Source organism: Microtus pennsylvanicus, chromosome 2, assembly GCF_037038515.1.
Source record: "Microtus pennsylvanicus isolate mMicPen1 chromosome 2, mMicPen1.hap1, whole genome shotgun sequence".
NCBI classification, from domain to species: Eukaryota; Metazoa; Chordata; class Mammalia; order Rodentia; family Cricetidae; genus Microtus; species Microtus pennsylvanicus.
In genome coordinates this window covers 6,618,795-6,643,349 of record NC_134580.1, presented here as the reverse complement: position 1 = coordinate 6,643,349, position 24,555 = coordinate 6,618,795, and the positions used below count along the sequence as shown (strand labels likewise).

At 43.3% G+C, this 24,555-nt stretch overlaps 1 protein-coding gene across 9 annotated transcripts in view; it reads left to right on the top strand.

Moving 5' to 3' along the window:
* Tnrc6b (trinucleotide repeat containing adaptor 6B) overlaps positions 1-23,883 on the top strand; it is a 229,099-nt gene extending 205,216 nt beyond the window's left edge. For all 9 annotated transcript variants that reach the window (XM_075959836.1, XM_075959832.1, XM_075959834.1 and 6 more), the window contains 7 exons: positions 1,009-1,185; positions 2,445-2,591; positions 3,026-3,121; positions 6,808-7,032; positions 7,575-7,645; positions 10,189-10,328; positions 11,620-23,883. In XM_075959836.1, the coding sequence (XP_075815951.1) occupies positions 1,009-1,185; positions 2,445-2,591; positions 3,026-3,121; positions 6,808-7,032; positions 7,575-7,645; positions 10,189-10,328; positions 11,620-12,007 (1,244 nt within the window). In that variant the 3' untranslated portion in view covers positions 12,008-23,883. The remainder of the gene's footprint in view (positions 1-1,008; positions 1,186-2,444; positions 2,592-3,025; positions 3,122-6,807; positions 7,033-7,574; positions 7,646-10,188; positions 10,329-11,619) is intronic.
* The last annotated feature ends 672 nt before the right edge of the window (positions 23,884-24,555 follow it).

Sequence of the window (24,555 nt, the reverse complement as noted above, 5' to 3'; positions counted from 1 at the left end):
CCCCAAGAATATCTCTGGGAATACAGGGACAAAGGATTTGCTGTTCTCTGTATGTGAGGCGGCCCTGGGCTTAGAAATGTAGAGTTCATTGCTGGTGTGTTGGCAAAGACCTTGGGCGGGAATTCCACCTCACTGCCTTGGAATTTAAAGCAATTGCAGATGGCTTTTTCTCCAATGGACTCTTAATATTGCAGATTCCAGATAACCCAAGCTTAACCAGCCCTTAAGAGCAGAGGTAGAAAGCATTAATAAAAAGATCACTTAATACTCTCCAAGGTGCTAAAGTTGTCCAGTTTTTCCCATTTGGTACTTTTGAGCAGTTAGTGTAGCAGCCATGTAGATACTGTGTTTCATAGTGTGTATGATTCTCTGACATATAACATCTGGGGTTTCCAGATTGAAAGGACTGTTGTAGAATGAGAAGACTCCTGTGGATTTAGTTGAAAAATGGAGAGACTCAGAGAAGTGAGATGACTCCTTATGGCCATACTGCAAGTGGTAGCAGCCCAAAGTCTTTATTCTATAAGCTTTAAAAACCTGTCTTTGAGCCGGGCCATGGTGGTGCACACCTTTAATCCCAGCTGTCAGGAGACAGAGCCTGGCAAATCTGTGTGAGTTCGAGGTCAGCATGGTCTACAAAGTGAGTTCCAGGACAGCCAAGGCTACACAGAGAAACCCTGTCTGAAAAACAAAAAAACCTTTGAGGGTGGGGGAGGCTAGAAAGTTCTGTTTATTAGGTTTATTAGAGATCTTTTTATTATTTTATATGTGTGAATGTTTGGTCTGCTTTTATGTCTGTGCACTGTGTGCATGCCTATTCCCCACAGAGGTCATAGAGGAGTATGTTAGAGTCCCTGGAATTGGAGTTACAGACAGTTGCAGGCTGCACTGTGGGTTCTGGGAATCAAACCTGGACCCTCTGAAAAACAGCCAGTGCTCTTAACCTCTGAGCCATCTCTCCAGCCCCCTAGAGCTCTTTCTTAAACAGTTATTTCTCTCTTTTCTCAGGCGCTATAGTGGCCCCTGGTAAGACCCGAGGAGGGTCACCATACAACCAGTTTGATATAATCCCAGGTGACACGCTGGGTGGCCATACGGGTCCTGCTGGTGATAGCTGGTTACCTGCCAAATCTCCACCGACTAATAAAATCGGAAGTAAATCCAGCAATGCCAGTTGGCCTCCAGGTATTGTTCATAAAATGCTTTTTCTAGAATAGTACTTCTGTTGAATTTAGGTTCTGAACAAGCTTGTGTAGCTTGCTTTACTGAAGAAGCCCCATGCTTCATTGTCTGATAAAGGAAAGGCATACACCCTGAAATATGTGCCGTGGGAAAATAAAAGATCTTCAAGAAATGCGTAGTTAGTGATAATAAGTGGCCTTGAAGCTGGGACTTGGCATTTGTTCTGTATGTCGGATGCCATATAACATAACCTATTTTAAAGTATGTGTTGAATCGATTGATAGATTTATTAGTCAGATATGTCATTAATATGCCCCAGGTACATGGTGATGAGTTCAGTAAGATTTGTGTCTCTCTCTTCCTTCCTCCTTCCTTTTGTCTTTATATTCTGTTTTCATTGTAGTTTAATAAGGCAAAAGCACAAATTAATAATTGTCCTTCTATCCTTATGTAATGCAGACATAAATGTATATAATTACATTTTATTAGAGTGAGATGAAATAATGCCGCCTTTTCATATACAATACATATTGCTCCTCTCAACACAATTAGGGGAATACCAGTTTGTTAATGATATCATATATCTTTAAATATAGCTTAAGTGGGTCAATACAAACATGATAAGCTTCCATATATTGTCTAGGTTTTCTCGCAATCAGTTAAATTATTTACACCTATTCTTGAACCGTCTGTGAAGCAATGATCACTTATATTTCATTTTATTATGTTCATTTTGGCCAGTACCTAATTAAGAAAAATGGGAAAGGTCACTGGTCTCAAGCCCAGATTTTTCTCCCAGTTCTTGGCCTCACTTCATTATCACGGGTTCTTACTTTCCTTTAAGATTGTAATTCCTCTAGTAGCTGTAAAAATCATATATGGATCCAGGCCTTTATGAATATGATCCAGTTCACCACCCGACAGGTGAAGACTTGCTACCGGCAAAAGCATTTGCTCAGAGTGTTCTTATCTCGTGATGACAATACGAGGTACAGTAGATTCATTGTTTAGACTTCTCACGGGATCGTGTTTTTCTACTAAACAGTTATTTTAGCATAATAATAACAAATAAAGGTCAGGTATAGTGGCCTTTACTTTAATCCCAGCACTCAGAAGGCAGAGGCAGGCAGATCTCTGGGAGTTCTAGGACAGCCGGAGTTACATAGTAAGACTAAAAACAATAGTAATAAATAAAGTAGGAACTGTGTAAATTAAACTTTTTTTTAACTATCTCTCATCCCTAACATTTCTTCATGTCTCAGAATTCCAACCAGGAGTGCCATGGAAAGGTATCCAAAATATTGACCCTGAATCTGACCCCTATGTGACTCCAGGAAGTGTGCTGGGGGGTACAGCTACATCTCCCATTGTAGATACTGACCACCAACTGCTGCGGGATAACACCACAGGTAAGTGAGAGCTGCAGACACCAGCATTTTCATAGTTGTTCACCATGGCTTTAGTTCCGTTTGTTGTAGTACCTGATAATTTTTTTTAATATTTATTTATTTATTATGCATACAATATTCTGTCTGTGTGTATGTCTGCAGGCCAGAAGAGGGCACCAGACCTCATTACAGATGGTTGTGAGCCACCATGTGGTTGCTGGGAATTGAACTCAGGACCTTTGGAAGAGCAGGCAGTGCTCTTAACCACTGAGCCATTTCTCCAGCCCAGTACCTGATAATTTTAACAAAAAATAGAATAATACTGCTTTTTACGTCTTTATTGTTTGGTTGAATTTTGTTTTCTCTTGTATTTAAGTTTAAATAAAACGCTCACAAGGGTTCCCTGGTCATACTGACATTTGTTCCAATGTTTCTTCTTCATTTGTCACCTCAAGGGTCTAATTCTTCCCTCAACACCTCGCTGCCTTCACCTGGTGCCTGGCCCTACAGTGCCTCTGACAACTCCTTTACCAACGTTCATAGCACTTCAGGTACTTGGTGGCTTTTCCCCTCTTGTCTGGCAGTTGACTGAGAGGTTCCTCTTTTCCGCTGGCATTTACTTCTTAAGGACTGTCGGTCAGCACAGATGGGGGTGCAACCTTTCTTTGCCTTCACTATCCACTCAGGGAGCTCCTAGTCTCACAGAGATTAGGTAGGTCTCTCACAGGACTACATTGGTCAAAGCTAACAGGAATAGAATGTCATATAGCTGGGGATATTCACAGGGCAGAGTTCATGACCTGATGACCATATGCTTCTGTTAGCCAGCCTGCCAAGAAATCAAGGGCCATAGGAAGAGACAGTTTAATCCAGATTAGTGTTGAGGCAACCAGCAATAGCCTACTCTTCCCCCAAAATCTGACTTAGAGACATAATGAAAAATAGATGGCCAGAGTCAAAAAAAGGACCTTGATTAATTTGCCAGTACTACTTGAGATCCTCATTATTTGGCGTGGCAGGGAGGGCTGGTTGGGTTTTGTCATTTATTTGTTTGTTGAGACTTCATGAGGAATAGAGCAGCTAGTAGCAGTTGGAACAATAGTTCAGTGGGTAAAATGCTTGCTGTGCAAGTATGGAAACCGAGTTCAGTCCCCTATACCCACGTAAAAAAATCAGGCAGACCTGAGCAATGGCTCACTGGTTAAGAGCACTGACTGCTCTTCCAGAGGATCTGGGTTCAATTCCCAACACCCACATGGCAGCGCACAACTGTCTGTAGCTCCAGTTCCAGGGGATCTGGCACCTTCACAGACGTATGTGCAGGCAAAACACCATGCACATAAACTTAAAAAAATAAAATCAGGCACAACTTAGCACACTTTTAGTCCTAGCACTTAGGAAGTGGAGAAGGTGTAGGTCTATGAGTTTGGGGCTTTTTCTACATAGCAAATTCCAAGACATTCATATTGAATCCTATCTCAAAAGAAAATGCTCAGGTGTGATGCATACATCTGTAATCCCAGTGCTCAGGCGCAAAGACAGGAAGTTCCTTGGGCTTTGCTAGTAGCCAGTCTAGCCAATTCAGTGTGCTACAGGTTAAGGGAGAGTCATTATTTTAAAAACCAAGGTACAAAAAAAAATTTAGCTGGATGGTGGTGACACATGCCTTTAATCCCAACACTCAGGAGGCAGAGACAGGTGGATCTCTGAATTTGTAGCCAGCCTGGTCTACAGAGTGAGTTCCAGGACAGGCTCCAAAGCTACAGAGAAACCCTGTCTCGAGGAGGAAAAAAAAAAACTAAGGAGGGCAGTGTATCACACCAACAGTGCCGCAGTAACCCTGCACACTTGCTGAGTATTCCTATAGGCCAGGCGTCATAGTCAACCTGAGCATAAACTCCCTTTTGTCTTTCTCCTACTGTGGTATGGTTACCCTCACTTAGTAGATTAACTGAGACGATTGTGAATGAATTCCTACAGTCTGGCGTGGGTTAAGACCCTGTGTCAATATACCAAACAAAAATACTGTTACATTTTGCCTCAGAACTGACTGCGCCTAAATTTTAAAGGAAGCACCTTAGTGCTTAACACACCTTCCCCATATTTTTCTTTTTTTTTTTTTCTTTTCTTTTTTTTTTTTTTGGTTTTTGAGACAGGGTTTCTCTGTGGTTTTGGAGCCTGTCCTGGAACTCGCTCTGTAGACCAGGCTGGTCTCGAACTCCCAGAGATCCGCCTGCCTCTGCCTCCCGAGTGCTGGGATTAAAGGCGTGCGCCACCACCGCCCGGCACCCCCATATTTTTCTTGATCGGACTTCATTTACTTGTAAAACTTGCACAAGCTGGCACAGCCTGACGACTGCTGTGGTGCCCAGATCCCGCAGTAGGAGAGATCCACACATGCTCCATGCTGTGCATGCCGACACCCACAGTCACACCTGTGCATGGACACCATAATAGAATAACAAAACAACTTGTCTAACTCTTCCTTTTGTTTGATTAAGGAATGTGTTTGGTTGTTTTTCTTTTGGCACGGGGTCTCATGTAGCTCAGGATAGCCTCACATTCCCTTTGCTCCTCCTGCCTTCACTCTCATGTGCCCTTATAGGACTGTGCTTTTCCACACAGGCACATGGCTGCCTTCTCTGGCACTCTTCTTTTTCCCTTGTTCCTATAAAACCCAGCTCTCGGGAATTATCTTCTCGCAGGTGGACATTGACCTGAGACTTCCCTAACAGTTATTTTGGCTATCCTTAGAACAGTCTTTCCTACTTCATTCACTGGACCCCAAGCCCTGTCTCTCAGGGAATATATTTGACAGTCATAATTTTCATCTCCACTCCCGTTGGTTCATTCTATTCTCACTCTGATTTATGCTGAGTCGTATGGAAACTCTACTGCAGCTTACATAGCCACAGTGTACCTATGGCCTCTTAGCTCTCTGCCCCATGAAAACTGAAAGAACTTCTGCTGAACCTAGATTTTCTTTTTCCTGCTTTTCTGAGCCTATCCCTTGATGTAAACCCTTCAGATTTATCTTTGTAGAGCCTCTGCTGACAGCCTAATGTTCTCTGTCTTCTGTGTATTGAACATACGTGCTGTTGTCAAGGATACCAGTTCTGTTTTCTGTCTTGCATCTGAATCAGAGGCTCTGCAAGATAATTGTGTTACCCACACTACTGTCGGGTACCTTAAGCCTAGTAAGCAGAGGTGGTTATTTGATGACTTTCTTTTAGATATTTTTATTTTATTGTATGTGTATGAGTATTTGCCTGCATGTATGTGCCTAGTGCCCACAGATGTTAAAAGAGGTTGTGGGGCCGGGCAGTGGTGGCGCACGCCTTTAATCCCAGCACTCGGGAGGCAGAGGCAGGCGGATCTCTGTGAGTTCGAGACCAGCCTGGTCTACAGAGCTAGTTCCAGGACAAGCTCCAAAGCCACAGAGAAACCCTGTCTCGAAAAAAAAAACCAAAAAAAAAAAAAAAGAGGTTGTGGGATCCCCTGGAATTGCAATGGTTTTGAGCCACCATGACGGAAATTGAACCCAGATCCTTTACAAGAGCAACAAGTAATCCAAACCACTAAGCCATTGCTCCAGCCTTATTGACTATTTTTAAAATCAGTGTTGGTGTCTAACATGTATCAAATCACAAGCAATGCATAATTTTCTAGTTTTGTTTTGATTTTCATGGTAGTTAGCAGTTTGTGAGTACTCTAGTTCTGTTTGTATTAACAGTCTAACCCTGTCTGTCCTCCTCAGAAATATTTTCTCCATGAGTTTCTCTTTTCTTTCAAGTTGTGTTTACCCAAAAAAGTAGTAGGAGATTAGTTACCTTATTAAATCTTTGTCAGTTTAGAATCATTTTAAAATTTAGCACACTCAACAGTTATTTTCTTACTGTTCCCCCCCCCCCCTTATTTTTTCTGAGACAGGATTTCTCTGTGTAGCCCTGGCTGTCCTGAAACTTGCTCTTGTAGACCAGGCTGGTTTTGAACTTAATAGATCTGCCTGTCTCTGCCTCCCTAATGCTGGGATTAACGGCATGTGCCACCACTGCCCAGCTCATACTGCTGCTCTTAAAATGTATGCTTCCTGCTACTTTTCGATGTTTTTGAGACAGAGTTCAACAGAGTTATAGAATATAAATATATTTGTGTTTATGTGCAAATAAAATTTGTGTCTGTTTGTGGGCAGGTGCCCATCTAATGTGGCTTCTTCTTGACTTTTCTCTTCTCACAGCAAAGTTCCCTGATTACAAATCCACGTGGTCCCCAGATCCCATAGGACACAACCCCACTCATCTCTCCAATAAGATGTGGAAAAACCACATCTCCTCCAGGAACACTACACCGTTGCCCCGCCCACCTCCTGGCCTGACCAACCCCAAACCGGCATCTCCTTGGAGCAGCACAGCACCCAGATCAGTCAGGGGGTGGGGAACACAGGACTCTCGGATTGCCTCAGGTGAGGAGGATCAGCCAAGTAGAAATGACTATTTAACACCTTGGGGAGGGCTGAATGGAGGAGAGCATAGCTGTCTGGTAGAAGAAAAAGCATCTTTTGATTGTAAAGTTGTGCACAGTACAGATGAAGAGACCCAGGACCTCTCTAGGGCACATGAAGTAAAAATGAGCAACTGGAGAGGGCGGTCAGGTGGGATGGAAGACTGGCTTACACAAAGCAAATGAATTCACTGGGTTCAAGAACTAGAAGAGCCGGGCGGTGGTAGCGCATGCCTTTAATCCCAGCACTCGGGAGGCAGAGGCAGGCGGATCTCTGGGAGTTCGAGACCAGCCTGGTCTACAGAGCGAGTTCCAGGACAGGCTCCAAAGCCACAGAGAAACCCTGTCTAGAAAAACCAAAAAAAAAAAAAGAACTAGAAGAGACCAGGAAGATCAAGGTTGGGAGGGGGAGGGAGAGAGGGAAGAAGGGAGGGAAGGTCTGCATAAATTGGGTGGTTTTGTTGTTGTTGTTTTTATCGGTCTTCATCATTTTTCTGTTTGCAGCCTCTACCTGGAGTGATGGTGGTTCTGTCCGTCCTAGTTACTGGCTGGTTCTTCACAATCTCACTCCACAGGTAACCTTATTTTCTTATGGTTTTCTAGATAGGGCTTGGTTTTATTTAAAGGGAGAGGAGCCAGACCTGGTGGCACATACCTTTCGTCCCCAGCACTTGGGAGGCAGAGACACTAGACGTCTGTGAGTTCAAGGCCAACCTGGTCTGCATAACAAGTTCTAGGGATACATGGGGACCCTTTATTTCAAAAAAGGGTGGAGAAACAGTGGAAGAGGTTGGCAGATATGAAAGCTCATTTATGGTACTGGAGAGATGGCTCAGCAGTTAAGAAAGCTTGCTGCTTATGCAGAGCACCCAAGTTTTGGTTCCCAGCACCCACATCAGATGTAACTTCAAATGTAGGAGGTCTAATGCCCTCTTCTAACCTATAAAGAAAGCACATTTGTTCCATGGCCATTACATGAGTCCTATTGACAGGATAGGGTGCTGTCTCCTAGGCTCACCCTCACCCTCAGTAGTGCTAGAGATGAGCAGATTCTACAAAGCAGTGAGAGTAAGGTCGTCTGACCTACTGGTAAGAAAATATATTGTATAGATATGCCAGCTAGAATCTGGAACCAAATGAGATGATGTGTTTTAACCACATACAGAAACATACTACAGAAGGGGCTTGGAAAAAGCTCAGTTGGTAAAGTGTCACTGTGAAATTTCTTAGACTCTTTAACATGCTAGTGTCTGTTAGGATTCTTTATGGGGAAATACATTTCATTGTAAACGTATTTGCCCAGTGAACCTATTTGTGGAAAGTAAATCACAAGACTCCTATTTGCAGGCATATTTGAGAAAGGCGTTCTTTTTTTTTTAAAATACTTATTTATTATATATACAATATTCTGTCTGTGTGTATGCCTGCAGGCCAGAAGAGGGCACCAGACCTCATTACAGATGGTTGTGAGCCACCATATGGTTGCTGGGAATTGAACTCAGGACCTTTGGAAGAGCAGACAATGCTCTTAACCTCTGAGCCATCTCTCCAGCCCCAGAGAAAGACGTTTATTACCACGATGTCTAATCAGCTCAGAAGTCCCAATTTAAGGCCAGGTGTGATGGTGTGTGCCATCTGGGAGGCAGAGACAAGTGGGGAGTTTGAGTCCCCCATGGTCTACATAGGGAATTCTAGGTCAACCCAGGGTTCCCTAGTTCTCAAAACTCAATCACAGTCTCAGTTTAGTCCCTCATCTCATAGCAGACCCAACTATAAGGGATAGAGACTGCAGGTCAAACCTGGGGCTCACACGCAGTAAGCAGGAGTTTTACCTGTAACTACAGTCCCAATATAAAAAATCAAGCATGTTGATGCTCAAAACTATGTATGCATTTTTTTTAAAGAGTTTACACCAAGCAGTAGTAGCATACGCCTTTAATCCCAGCGCTTGGGAGGCAGAGGCAGGTGAGTCTGAGGCCAGCCTGGTCTTCAGGATGAGTTCTAGGACAGCCAGAGTAGTTACACAGAAAAACCCTGTCTTGGGCGTATCAAAGTTGTCACACTTTGTAGTGGTTATAATGTGGATAGGATGAGAGAGGCAATAAGATGTGCTAGCTAATCCTTCACTCCTTGTAGCCGCTAAAAAATCGTGAGTATGCATCATTATGTATGTATGTAAATGAATGTGATATTTGCTCTGTTTGTATCAGAAAGAATTGATTTTTTTAAACACTAGAGCTGCCTAGTAAGCAGGTTAATGTCATTCCTAGTTTAAGTTGTTGGTAGAGCAAAGTTGATGCATGGATCAGTTGACTTTTCGTCACCAAAAATGTGTTGAAGGACATCTGTCTCCTGGAAAGCAATTTGTGCCATATACTGACATGCTCATGGTTGTGTTCTGTGAAGAGCTAACATGGTTTGCTGAGTTTTACTCTTCAGGCTTCCCACTAGTGCTGAAAATGGCACCTGGGTTCTTATGTATGTTAGGCTGTTGTTTACCACATTACACAGCTGTAGCATTTCCAGCTGTAGCATTTCTTTTCCAATGAGGTGAATTGGAGTATTGAAATTAAGACTGAAATAAATATATTTAAGATAGTGTTGCAAAATTAATCCATAAAGTAAATAGGTTTGCTTATATAACTCCTGGGTTGGGGAAGTTATCTATAATCCCTTCAGCATTTGGTTCAATGCACTTAGTCAAAAAGAAGGTGGAAGTAGTCCCCACTTTATATGATCAGAGGAATATGGCAGTGTTGGAGTGTTTGTTTTTGGACTAGGCCAGTTTTAACATGAGTGCTTTTCTTGTCTCTGTGGGGTTAAATGAGGAGGTAGAAAAAAATAAAATGTTAGTAATGATGTTGATAACTTTGCGTGGTGACTTTAGTTCTTATTTCTGTCTTTTGAGCTCCACAACTAAGCATACACTTGTTTGTTGCTCTCTTTTTAAAAAGCAGGCTTGTTTTATGGTTCTTATGTTTTTATTTTTAGTTATTTTTATAAAGAAACGTTTATAAAATAGGAATAATGAACCTCAGTCTCCTTCTGTAAATGTCTTAGAATTTGCCTTTTCCATGCCTGCTCCACATCTTAGCTCACACGTGTTGTTACCTCTTAGATTGATGGGTCAACCTTGAGAACGATCTGCATGCAGCATGGTCCACTGCTGACATTCCATCTGAATCTAACCCAGGGCACTGCCCTGATCCGGTACAGCACCAAACAAGAGGCAGCCAAGGCCCAGACTGCACTGCATATGTGAGTACTGTACCCTGCGTGCATCCAGACAGCACACATGGTGCACACAGGAGTGCTCTGGCCCCGCTTAACAGAACAATGACGGAAGTATGCACACAGGAACCTCAGTCGTGTGTACATCTGCAGATGCTGAGGAGGCCGTCCTTCTTCCTAACTTTGTTTGCGTTGTCTAGTGTATATCATAGGCTCAAACTCTGAACTTCAAATGTAAATAATTTGTATAGTAAGTAAATTGTACTGCAAACAAAGCCAATGTTTATGAAAATTCTACCACTACCTGGACTACCTGGCTTTGTTGGACTTCTCTGTCCTGAAGCTCATTGTAGAATCAGGCTGGCCTTGGACTCATCTACCTGCCTCTGGCTCCCACGTGCTATGGTTAAAGGTGTGCGTCACCACACCCAGCCCAAAAAAGAAATTATCTGTAGCAGCACTTTTGCATGAAGTGTATCAGGGTTTAAACATTCTCTTACCCTGGTGGACAAAAAAGTGTTGACTCCCTTGGGCAACAGACACTGTGACAAAAATCCCCAGAGAACACAAACAAGTGACAGTGAGGCCCCAGCAGCCAGTCCATCCCCTAAATGGAACGGTGCTCTAGATGCTGGCGCTGGCTGGCCTGATATTAATGGGTGTTATTCTTTACCTCACATGGAGTTTAAAAAAAAAAACTGACATTCTTTTTGCTTCAGTAAGGCTTGAAGTTTTTTGAAAATACTTTAGATTCGCAACCAAATTGAGATGATTGGACAACAACTTCCCATAATAATCCTGACCACTCACTCAATGATGCCTTTCCCCATTATGAGCACCACTTACTAGAACGGCCTATTTGTTAGTTTATGAACATTCATTGGTGCCTGATCCACCAGAGTCCACAGTTTACATTAGGGTTAAGTTTATTTCCTGAGTCACTGATGGTGTTTAGTATGAACAGATATATGCTGATATATCCAACATCACAACTTTTATGTCCTCTGTGGTCTAGATTCTCTCTCTCTCTCTCACCCCATACAGGTGGACTGGAGATGTAGCTCAGTTGTTCTTGCTTAGCGTGCATAAATCCCTAGGTTCAGTCTCCAGTACTACATAAACCAAACATGATGATGCATGCCTGTAATCTCAGCATTTAGGAGGCAGAGACAGAAGGCCAGCCTGGGCTGTGTAAGACCCCATCTCAGTCAGTAAGCAAGCAAGCATGTAGTCCATGCAGTGGCGGAGGGCTGGCAGCAGTGATGCCGTGTGTTCTTCTGGTCTCTGAGATCACATTGCTCTCTTCCTTTTCCTCCAGGTGTGTGTTGGGAAACACTACCATCTTGGCCGAGTTTGCCACTGAAGATGAAGTTAGCCGCTTCCTGGCTCAAGCTCAGCCGCCTACACCTGCAGCAACCCCAAGCGCACCTGCCACAGGATGGCAGTCACTGGAGACCAGCCAGAACCAGGCAGACCCCGTTGGACCTGCGCTGAACCTTTTCGGTGGGTCCACCGGGCTCGGGCAGTGGAGCAGCAGCACTGGTGGCAGCAGTGGGGCCGATCTTGCTGGCACTTCCTTGTGGGGTCCCACAAACTATTCTTCTAGCTTGTGGGGAGTTACGACGGTGGAAGATCCCCATAGGATGGGCAGCCCTGCTCCTTTACTACCTGGTGACCTTCTAGGAGGAGGGTCAGATTCAATCTGAACTTAGAACTTTCAACTCTGACCTCGTGACCTTTTTTTGGAACAGCAGCAGCACTAACTTGACCTTTTCGTTTTTTTTTTCAACTTGCAATAAATACATTTTTAAAAGGAAAAAAGAAAACGGAGAGAGAAGAAAGGTGGGTCATTGACAGACTGTCTGAGCACATAGTTGCCTCCCTTAAAACTTCAGTTTTTTCGTTTGGAATATGAATCCAAAAAGAGAACATATCACTCTTGAAATACTTGAATCATGAACGCCAACCTAGAAAGACAATGTGAAGCAAGTACACATACCATTTAAATTTAAACACAAAAAAATTAAAAAAAATTAGTTTCTAGTTTTTCACTTTTTTCATGTTATATGGAAGTTGTTGCTAAGAAACATATATACTGAAAAAAAATAGCTTTTTAACTTTGTTTGCACTGGGTGTGTTTCCGTCCTTAGGTCTACCATGTTTGGGTGGGAGGGAAATTCAAAAGAATTGTTGGGGGAGGGGGGAGGGAAGACTTGACGGAGCCTCACTTTAAAAACAAAAACAAAAAAACTTTAAAAAAAAAAGGAAAAATTTTGTGATTGGCTGGTTGATAAATACCAGTGTGTTCTGGCACATGTAACTGCCCAGGCATGCTTGTTCTGGTATGTGTGTGCACGTGTGTTCATGTGCATTTGTGTGCATCCTCCTCTGTCTCTATGTGTGTGCCTGCGTCCTGCCCTCCTCATCTCACCCCACCCTGATTTCTCAGAAAGCTGCATTGCTGACAGTTCGCAGGCTGGCTGGCCGGCCATCTGCTTTTAATTTTTTTTAACTATGAGAACACAGGAGCACAGGGGGCTGCTGCAACTCAAGCCACTTCTTCGGGCTGCACTGAGACGAAGGGTGCTTTTCAATGAGAGCAGTAGCCAGAGCGCGAGGTTCCCCAGCCTTCCCTTGACCTAGCAGCAGAGCGAAGCACTGCCAAGGCCAGCAGTCGGCGGGAGGAACCTCTCAGAGCACCTGTTGCTCACTTCTGTGCTGTGAAATTAGCGGCCCCTGAGCACACGGGAGTTTTAAGTCCCAAGCAGGCATTTTTTGCTACTTTGAATGAGAACAGAAGATTCAGTAATTTTTAAATCATGTAATGTTTCAAAAGCAGAAAAGCTGTGTTCCCACTTTACAAGTGATCAAGTGTGAGAATTTTTTATAAGGAATCAGGTAATGCAAATTAAATATACTTATTGGTTCTCGTTATCATTTGAGGAAAACGGCAAATTGTGAGCAGCCTCCTGGAAGCAGCGCAGCTCCTCCCTCTCTGCTCCTCTCGCTGAGCATTACCTGTGCCAGGCCGTGGCGTGTTACAGCACCAGGCCATCACTGACAGAAACGTTTACTTAACGAATGTTCTTAAACCAGTGTGTACTTCAGGCTTTTCCCCTTGTTTCTCTGTGTTGTGTTTCCTGTGTATGTGGTTTTGCTTAGGCAAAAATAACTTAGCAAAGACTTAAGTATTGCACCTTGTTTTGGTTTTGACCTCTTTTATTTTTCTTTCTTGTAATGGTTTTTTTTTTTTAATTTTGGTATTTAAAGACTTTTTTTAAAAAGCATCAATGTAGTAGTTCTCTGGGCCGAACAGGAGGCAATGTTTAATCCACAGTTATCAACAACATGTATGTACTATGTTGGAATCAAAATATATCAAACTGCTTATTGTGAAGAGAGTGAAAGCAAACCTGAAGGGGAATCCTTACATACAAAATAGACGGTGGGCGGGGGGTGGGTGGGGGAGATGTGTGCGGGTAACATGCTAGCACTTGTGTGGATATCCCAGTCTGCATCGTACTATTTGTTCAACATGAAGTGCCGACATTCTGTACCAGCAATTACCTGCCCATTCCAACCCCTGGTGGGAGCAGACCTCTGCTGTCCTCTGTGACTTGCTGCTATTGAGGACAAGGGAGTTTTTCTTTCTTTAGCATCTTCAGTGAAGGATACAACAATGCCTAATGTATTTGACTTTCAGCTTGTGTATTTGTGTAGGTGGGTAGGGTGATACCGATAGGAAAATGAAAAGCAACAAAAAACAAACAAAAAACAAAATTGTGTGTAAGTGGCTTTGTGAGACAATGAGTGGGAAATTCTGTACTCCTCTTGGCCTACCCTGTTGAATATAAACCTGGCTTCAGAAGAGATTGACAGGCTTTGTTCCCGTGGGCACTTGTGCTTGCCAGTCTAGGAGCCCTTGCAGGTGGGTGGGTTTGGTTTGTTCCTGCAACACCTTGTTCACAGGGACTCTGCCTTCCTCCTGCTTTCTGGTTTCTATCACCACCATCCCCTTCCCACCTCTGCCCCTACAAAATGTCTCTGTCGTGGATGGTGATGTCCAAGTGAAGTGCAGCTTATATTCAGATATCTGCAGACCGAAGGCTAAATCTTAGCATCCCCAGACTCCCAAGAGCCTATGGGGATTGTCCACTGCCGCTCTTGGTTCGTTTGTGGCCCTGCCTGCCCTCTCCTCCTCCCCCTCCTCCTCTTTATGCCTGTTGGGTCCTTGACCTGCACTATGGCTTAGTTGAGTTCCTTACGATACTACGGTGAAAGCCGGGTGCTAGAGCCCCTCTTGTTTACAAGACATAATGAGGGATTTGAAATATGTAAAAATAAACACGAGAAGCTAAAATGTTCTTCCATCATAAGCTTAAAGGGAAAAAAACCTAAAAACTTTAAAAAAAAAGACCAAAAAGTGCGCGTGTATATATATATATATATACACACATACATATATATATATACACACATATAAATATATATTTTAGATGAAGACTAACTCTGGGAGCATTTAACAGTGTTTTTGTTTTGTTTTTAACATTTATTTTCCTGCTTTAAAATTTGCGAGCATTCTCAGGAATTCTAGGGTAGGCAGCCAGTTTTTTGAAGATGGTTTATTTAACCGTATCTTATCCTAATAGACAGCTGTTTCTTTCCCGTTAGTAAACTTTTACAAGTTCCTGAAACTTCGAAAAGTTTAAATGATTTTTACTTACAAAAATGTAAAAAGAAAAGTCTCCAAATGTTATTATCATAAAGGGGTCACACATTTTAAGATACATAGAAATATTTTTTAAAAATTAACCAATTTAGCAGCAACAGGTAAATTCATTTTCTTAACAACTGTGGGAGAAGAATCGGGTTCTGTGAGCGCTGTCATGGCCTCACTTGAGATTGTGTCTAACTGAATGGGAGGGTGTTTGGTGTACGTGAGTAGGATTGCCGCTCCACTGTTAACTTCTTAGAAGGCTGGACTGACAACTCCCCAGTCCTGTTTCTATTCTCCGATGCAGCCCTTCTCCCTGTCTCTCCAGCCCCATCAACAAAAGAAAGGAATAAAGGAAGAAAAACAGCTTAAGAAAAAAGAATTGGCTCTAAACTGTGTAAGTAGTGCAGTTGTTGGATTGCTGAGAATCTGTGTAAAGAGTTAGGAAATATTTTAAACAAATCTTAAGTATAAGCATTACTAAAGGAAAATTACCTATGGACTCTCTTCTGTTCATGAAGAATGTCTGTTTCACCTCTGTCTGCTACAGGAGGAGAAAACAGAAGAATCTAATAAGGAACAAGTGGTTTTACTTTGTTTTAGCTCCCAGCTACTGTTGTGCTTGTTTTAAACGCTGTTTTGAAGATCTGCTGCTTACTGTCCCCATCCTGGGTGGTGGAGATGTGGAGTGTTTCCTTTCTATTTCGGTGATACTGAATTCTCCTTTTGTATTCCCTCCTGGGGCCAGAAGTCGTGGCCACAGCTTCTTTCAAACTTTAAGCTTCCCAGTGGGAAAGAAACTCCAGCTCCACAGGTAAAGTGAATGGGTGGGGTTGCTGCCTGCATTCTCTGAAACCGCTTTAGTGCCTTCGTACATACACCCAGACATCCTAAGTAGGGGACGAGTGTGTATGTGCACGTGGTCCAGTCACTCCACAGTTAGTAAGATGCTTGCCTGTAAAGGAAATTGGAGTGTTTCTGGACAGGCCCCAAAGGCAGTGGGCTAAATCAAAATTTTAAAAAAAAAATTGAGGAAGTTAAATACATTTTTTTGTCTGATAATGTGGGATGCCAAGTTCTTTCCTATGTTGTGTGCCCTCCATAGGTGCTGACTTTTCCTTGTGTAGAAGGGTGACAGTTCCAGTGATGGGGAAAGTCTTTTTGTGCCGGGCCAGTGGAAGAAGGCTCCTGCTTCTCAGCTTCTGTTTTCCTGTCTTCTTCCTGCCCCTCCCTTCTTCCATTTGTCACCTTTCTGGAAGCTTTTGTTAGTGATTGGCAGTGAGCTAAGAAGAGGATGTGATGAGGGTGTCTAGAAGGTAGAAAGCCTTCCCTTCCCATGGTGTTCTTTAGCAAAAACCCTGTCTACCAAGACTTTAGGTGACTTCGTTATACATGGAAGATCAATGAGCATACCCTTCCAGCACGTTCTGGCATATATACAGAAGCTTGCTAGTCACTACTATTTAGATTTGTTTTATGCACATTATAAGCATGTAAGTGTGAGCTTTCTGTTTTATACTAGGTGGTTTTTGTTTTGTTTTGGTCTTGTTTTAAATGACTCCCCACCCCCATGCCCCGACAGTTTCTTTGTGTAGGCCTGGCTGTCCTGGATCTCGCTCTGTAGACCAGACTGGCCCCAAACTCACAGAGATCCACCAGCTGGCTTTCTTTTAAATTACTGGTTAGTGGTAGGTAGACGTATATATGTCTCATGAGCGTCATAGACTTGTTTCTGTGACCATACGAGTAGCCAGAAGAAAAGCACAAGTGGGGAAAGAGTTGTCTTCCATCGGGAGAACCTCTGCTGCCGATGAGACCCAGTGCCATGACCCCATTTAAGGGTTGAGAAACAGGTCTCTGATACCCTCTTTGGAAAAAAAAAAGAGAGAGAGAGAGAATTTTCTGTCCCTTCTCTCAGCCCTTAATCCTCGAACCTCATTTTTCATTTCCAACATTCTTAGGAATGAACTTAGCAGTACAGTAGTGCTGATTCATAAAATAACAGACTCAAACTGTGTTCTCCCTCAGTGACCCTGTAAAACAGCGCCTATGTGTTGGCATTCAGTTAGTTATTTATAGCCAACAGGGTTTGTATTGTAATGGCTTGTGTTCTAAGAATTTTCCCACTTCCGTTGTGAATGTAGCATGCTCAAAATTGAATGTGATCTAGAAGATTAAACGGGGGGAGAGAATAAGGGGGAAGAATTCCTGCTAAGAACTCGGAAGGGCTTTCCCAGTGTACCTACCAGAGACTGAACATCAACTTCCTGCAAACACATCTCTCTTCTCGGAGTTTGTGGTGCTGGAGAGAGAATCCAGGACTTTGCCTATGCTAGGCGAGCACGCTCTATGCCTGAGCCACACAGTTCCTCCAGCCCTACAATCACTGTTACCCTCTTCTTAGAAGGGATGTGGTTTGTGTAGGGTTAATAGCCAGATTCTACTTCGACCTCAGATGCTGTGTACTTTCTAAATTATTTTCTCATATTCTGCCATTTTGACTCTTAGTGTCTCTATGCTGAGCAAAACGTGTACACCAGGCCTGATCTCCTGTCCAGTTTCATAGGGCATTTCCCGCAGGCCTGGCTATAGACACAAGCGAGTCTTTGTATAAAGAAGGTCCCTTTCTTCCCTGCCCCCTTTTGAGTTAAAATTCAGCCTATACAGCCCTGCCATTTGTTGTTTTGGATTAGAGTTTTTTATTCTACATATAAGGTCTTCAACTAGGAGCAGAGGCACGGTCTTAGCTGTGGTTGTTTGTTTAAGAAACTTTTCTTCAGTGTTTTTGCCAAGTCACAGCCTGTGTCGGTGCATTAGCTACACTTCCGATGTCACTGCAAAGAGACACCTTGTTCCACGATCTTGTCTGTCTGCAGCTAGGGTTATTCTAGCCAGTGTGCAAGTGACTGTCTGTCTTTAAATCCTGATGGCCATGCAGAGAACCTTCGCTCTTGATCTACATCATCAGTCTATAAGAAAACAAGAATGTTCCCAGAGTTTGTGTACTCCCTGTAACAATGCCCTCTAGGCTTATTGCCAGTGCCAAAGTTACGCTGTCATCAGAGATGATCATCGTCAAAAATAGTGTTTTTATTCTCAATCTTAAATTTGACACGGGATACCATACCTTCTTTAGATTTGAAATGATCAACTCCTAGAATCTAAAAATACAGTAATAATAAAAACTAAATAGTGGTCCAGGTTTGATGACACACACTTTAATCCCAGCACCTGAGAGGCAGAGGCAAGTGGATCTCTCTGAGTTCAAGGGCCGCCTGGTCTACATAACAAGTCTCACAGAGACTCTGTCTCATAAAGCAAAAATTGAATATCAATCCTCACTAAACTGCCGACAATATCTTCCCCAGTCCACACTGCCAGAGGAGGACATGAATAAGATAAAAGAAAGTGAGAGGCACTGGTCAGTGGAGAGCTAGTTCCTGCCAGGTCAGCATCTACTCTGCCCCTTGTGGATGGCCATCCTGACTGGGTCCTGAACAGTCGGGAAGTATTTTCCATCATTTGAATGACTTGGGGCTTTTTGTCATTGTTTTTTTTTTTTTTTTTTTTTTTTTTGAGACAGGGTTTCTTGAAGCTTTGGAGCCTGTCCTGAAACTTGCTTTGTAGACCAGACTGGCCTCGAACTCACAGATATTCACCTGCCTCTGGCTCCGGCATGCTGTCATTTAAAGACATGAGCCACCGCCGCCCTGCTGAATGGTTTTTAAGATAGTAGCAAAGTGACAGAAACTGCTGATGTTTGCCTCTTGGCATTTAAATAGCTCTTTCTGGTAAGGTGGGCCCATGGCAGGAAAAGGACCAGTGGGTCTGCAGAGCTGAGATTGTTCCTCATGACAGATTTACCTTTCTGTGGGAGGGGACAGGCCAGGTACACTTTCATAAACAAGTGTTCTATTTTAAATAAAAAATAAGTGTTTCCCAAGAGCGCTGTATGGCTCAGCTTAGTTTTCACACTATAAGTAATCAGTACTTCGGAAATAAACTCCCAGTTACAGTTGACCCATTTCCAGCCAGTATCAGTAAATTGGGATGACTTCTTCCAAAAGGGAAACCCTTCCTTCCTACATTTCTTTCCCTTCCTGACTTCCTGGACCTTCTGGTGGGTTATTCAGTTCTTCTTGGGCCACCAAAAGGGTACCCCACTCCTGGGGGTTGTAAAGGGACTGGAGGCAGATGAAACAGCCTTACTTTCGTGACTGGCCTTAAGGCAGGAAAAGGTGGTAGATGCAGAGTGTGTATGCCAAAAACAAAAGGGGGGATCTTTATGCAAAACTAAATAGACCCTTGGGAATCCTTCAAGAAAGGTCACATACCTTGTAAAGGTAGGATGGTCACTCACCAAGTAATAGGTTTTAGCTTGAAACTTCTTTTTGCCAGAAGTTTGGGGTTATGTTACAATAATTGTGTTTAAAACACTACCCCCTTTAATTCTTTCCAAGGAATCTCTTAAGTGTAGTTCTTCTGAATGTGCCTTTGTCAGTCCAGAGACCAACCGTGGTCTGTCAGTCTCCTGGCAGCCCCAGGGACAGCTGTTGGATTTTCATGAGCGTCCATTTTGCATGGTGTGGTCATGCTAAAAGGATTCTGGGTCTTGGGCCTGGAGGTTTTGAGCAAGGCTCAGGTTAGTCCAGTACAGGTCAGCTGTCTACATTTGCATTCCCTAGTTTGTGTGTGTGTGTGTGTGTGTGTGTGTGTGTGTGTGAGAGAGAGAGAGAGAGAGAGAGAGAGAGAGAGAGAGAGAGAGAGAGAGAGAGAGAGAGAGAGAGTTAGTTAGTTTCTGTAAGCACTGGAGCAATTGGAATGAGGTGATTTTGGTGACCAGTTCATGCATGTAAAGAAGGCATTTCTGGCTTTGCGCTGCAGAAGGTGCATTTTTTCACCCTCTGCCTTAGGAGGCCATGGTGTTCTCAAATGCAAGTCACAGCAATGTTGTTATTTATGTGAACAGGGTATTTATTGCATGCAAGAAAAAAGGTTTTGAAAGAATTGAGACCAGTGTTTAAAAAAGAAAAAACTCTGAAATCTTATTGTAGTTCTTGGGATCTGTTGTAGTTAAATCTAGAGATGTGTAGTCTCTTCGTGTGTTTCATGTTGGTTTTCAACGACCCCACCTCTCCCACTCTGTATCCAGTGGATGCCAAGGACCCTGTCCACCACCCTCAGTTCCTCCGCAGAGGAAAGTACTCTCCTGGGTTCCTTCAGCTTCCTTCAGGAAGACAGAGGGAGGCTGCGCTCACTCCTGGTTGCCTTGGGATGTATTGTTATGCAAATGTGAATTTCATTAGAGGTTGTTGGATTCTTGGGGGGGGTTGTTTGTTTGTTTTGTCAACAAATACAACAAAAGGTCCCTACGTGGTCATCCTTGCTCCATTTTGTAACCGGAATTTGTAACTATGCATTTTCTGAAAAGGGGAAAGGCGGGAAGAGGGGAAAGAAGTCGATCTGCATCTTTATGTTTTTCCAGTTTCTGTGTCCATGGTATCCCCACGTCTGAGAGGGAAGTGGAGGAGAGGCTCGCCAGGTCAGCATAGTGAGGGCAAAGGGGACCTCCCAGATCCCGCCCTTTGGCAGGTCTAATTGTGAAGCAAATGCTGGGGGGTCTGCCATGCCTGTCCACCATTGTGGTGCAGGACTCTTGTACTGGCCATGCAGTGTTAACCCAGGGCAGCCGTGGAAGCTTACAGGCTCCAGTATTCTCTGAACTCAGAACCCTTTCAAGCTCAGGAAACCATGCCGCACTCTGCTGACCTGAGAGTTCACTTTACATCATTCTGAAAACTCCTCCTCTTATGCATTTCTTTGTTGTCAATCATTGTGAATGGAACCATTCCTAATTATGAGCTGAGAAAGAGGGCTGTTGCTTGCTGTTGACTGACAGGCAAAAAAAAAAAAAAGCTTCCCTTCCCTGTTCTCTATCCCTGATCTCTGCTTCCTGTACTGAACTGGTGGTGCAGTGAGGTGTGGGGCACCGGAAGGCCTTTGTACTTCCTCTTCTTTGTTCTAACAATTCTTTTGTGGAGTTGGACTGTGATAAATCATGGCACCTGCATTGCCCTGGTCTAGGCATTATTACAACACACAGTATCAGAAGCAAGAGCCGTTTAGCCTGTATCGTGTTTTCCACACAGCAATCTCTGTTATGTTCACAGTACTGTAATGAGTGACAGACTTGATCACAGTCTCTTTGTGTCTGTGCGAGGCTGCACAGGCATGATCTTATCAGGGTTCCAAATCTGCTCGATTGCCTTTAAACAAAAGCAAAATAACAAGAAAATCCTGATGTTTCAAGTGTCTGACACAAAATGATACCTCAAGGTATATTTCCCCTGCAATGTAACCCCTTCACTCCTCTCTCCTTTCTTGACATCAGTGAGCTATTCTTTATAAAATACGGATGTGTAAATAACCAGATAAGTCTTTGAAACATTTTCTTTGCTGTGAAAATAACCCTAAAATATGATGTTTGCATTTTAAGCCATCAGAAGTTTCAGATCTGAATTCTTGTTGAAGAAGAAAAAGCAAAACAGGTCAGTGGCGTAGCTTTGGGTTTGTGGGATGGCTGTTTTCTCAGTGTTGCTCCTCCCCACAGCACAGGACAGCAGACCACTGGCTATGTGTGCCCTAACTAGGTGCCGTCTAGTCCAGCACCAAGGCTCTTTCACACGTTCCATCCCCTCCAGGGACTTGAGTTCTCCGCCCCTTTTTGTTTACGTGCACACACTTCTTTCCCTTTAGTGTGGTTCTTCAGTTCCCTGTCGAGTTAGTCCCTGGTACTGCAGTCTGTCCTGTGGCTTTTTCAGCAATGCTCTGGAAGTGTGTTTCTTACTTAGAAGAAAGCTCAGCTGAGGAGACCCTCAAACAACCCTGAAAGCCCTGTGCATACTCAGATCTTCCTCCATGCTGTTTACAGTGGACATTCTTAGAGGAAACACATTGACACCTGCTGCTTGTGAGGGCCTTGACTGCTGCTGCCCTCCTAGACCTGGGCTCCCACGAGACAAGGTTAGAAGACTCCCTCTTTTATCCCACTTTAACTCAAACCCCTATCTGTCAAGCTCTTTAAGTGTCCTCCCTGATCTTGTTCAGTGACGACTTCCTTTGAGGGAAGAATCTTGATGAAAGTACATGGCCATCCCCTGCCCATCTTCTGACTGGCACCGTCCGGTCCCCTTGGATTTTACTTCTGTAGTTTGTCTGGAGGCCCTTGCCTATCAGTGTGCTTCCTCTTGTCGCTGGGGTTCTGCCTGCCCTTGTTTTTCTCTCTGATGTTCCCAAAGGGCTTCGCTGATGTCTGCACCTCTTTCCTGGGCATCCCCTTACTACACCCTTTGCACACACCAGTGACCAAAGTGTATGCAGTGGTCTCAACACAAGACATCAAAATGGTGCACGCACCTCTAGTGTGCTCACAGACATGTGCACAAGATTCTGCACCCTTGGCCTTAATTTCAGCACGACTTAAGGTGCAGGAACATTTTTAACAGGTTTAAAAAAAAAAAACTTCTGGGAGGGAAAATAAAGCAGATCCAAGCGCTCAACCACGCCCACTCCCTGACTCCCAACCATCTGCATCCACCCCAGCCCTGTTCTGCGCAACCAAAACCACCAACAAAAAGCAACCTGAGGAGAGGTTCTGGACTGTTTTATCTTTCTCCCTTTCGACGGAGATACAAATGCTGCTTTGGGTTCCGTAATCCTAGGGGGCTATGTTTACATAGTGAAATTAATTCTACCAAATCAGGAAAGAGTGAGTGGGAGACCCTTCAGTAATTGGTCACTGAGGCTGAGCCAGAGGTGAGAGGACCTGGGGCTGTGGCTGCGGAGGAGAGACCCTGTTTAACTCATTGCGATACCTGGTTCACTCCTTCCTTCTGCCCTCAGTGGCCCTCTTTGCCCCTTTAATCAAAAGGTTCAGAGAAAGGCGCCAGAAGGAGACTGAAGTTTTAAGAGGCAGCTTTCCATCTTTGCACACAGACGGAAGGGACCGTGAAAATCCTCTCATTTGAAACACTCAGCAGAACAACCTGTCAAAAGGACTAAATCGCTGCACACGTTGATGCTCTCTGCAAGTTACCTATAAGTGTTTTGTTTTCTTATACTTGAAATCGCTTTTACAATATTATTTTGGTGACTTTCTTTTCTCTCTTCTGATGGGCAATAGAAAATGCAGGTGATAAGTTTTAAGGATATTTGAGGGGAGAAAAGGATGTGGCATTGTCTTTTTTAACATAGAGGTTCAGTCAGACTCCCATATGGTAAAGTTGCTTATCTTACTGGTTTAACGTGGACACAGAAACTAGGCACTTTGGTGGTTCACTTGCACGGCAGGCCGGCCCCCTTTCTATATTTTATTTTACTTTTTTAGTATAGTGGTACTTAAAATCACTGGTTCACTTAAAAAAAATGTTAAACTCTACTAATGTACAAATAAGCTGAAAAGTTGCATTTTATGTGTATTTTTTGCCATAGCAGGTACTGTATTTTTCATGCTGGATTTCAAAATATATATATATATATATCAAAAGCAAATATATATATATATATATCAAAAACAAACAAAACTGAAGGGTGGTGTTTTATCGGATTGTGACAGGTTGAATAATAAGGAATAAAGTCGTAGTCATTTCATTAAAACTGAGAGATGATGTAACGCATATATAAAAGTTTTCTGAAGGGTTTTTTTGGGCTTTTAAACAGCTTATTTTGTTTTTGTTTAGTTTTTATTTTATTTTGGAAAGATATGATTGTATTATGTGCAACTCAGTTGCTTACATTATAACTACAAAATATTTTTGAGTTCCTGGAAAAAAAGAAAAAAGACTAATAAATGTGTTTGGCTGCTAAGCATTTACTGTTGTGGTTTCTGACTTTATTCTGACAGTTAAACTAAGCTGATCAGTCTGTTTCTGCTGCTTGCTGCCTGTTCCAGAACTGGTGTTGCCTGCCATGGTGTACCGTGGGTCATCTTCTGCGATTGCCTGGTGTCTTGTTTATGTTTACCTAGACACTGGGGTAGAAGAGGAGAGAAGATGTCCCTCTGCTGCTCTTAGCTGCTAAAAAGGAGACTGAGCTCTTTCACAGACAGCAGCCAACTCTTCAGCAAAACCATGCTTGACATAGTCCAGTTAGCTGACGGTGGGTGGTGGCATTGCATGAAGCCCAGAGAAGTTATGTAATGTTCTGAGCTACCTACATACATGCACCACTTCAAGGACACTCACCTCTTCCACTGGTAAAATGATACTAGCAACTCAGGTGATAGTCAGGTCACGTGAACTTGAGTGGGGTGGGGTCCACACAGTGGTAACACACATGCGTGGCATGTGCAAGGCAGAGCACCACGAAAGCTACACCTGGAATCCTCTTACATACTGAAAACATTGACCAGATAGTATGCCTCACACCTTAATCTCAAGTAGGATTGAAAGTTCAAAGCCAGCCTGGAACTTTGCTGAAACCTTGCCACACAAAGATAAGAAAAAGCCTGTGGATGTAGCACATTGATAGAGTGCATTAGAT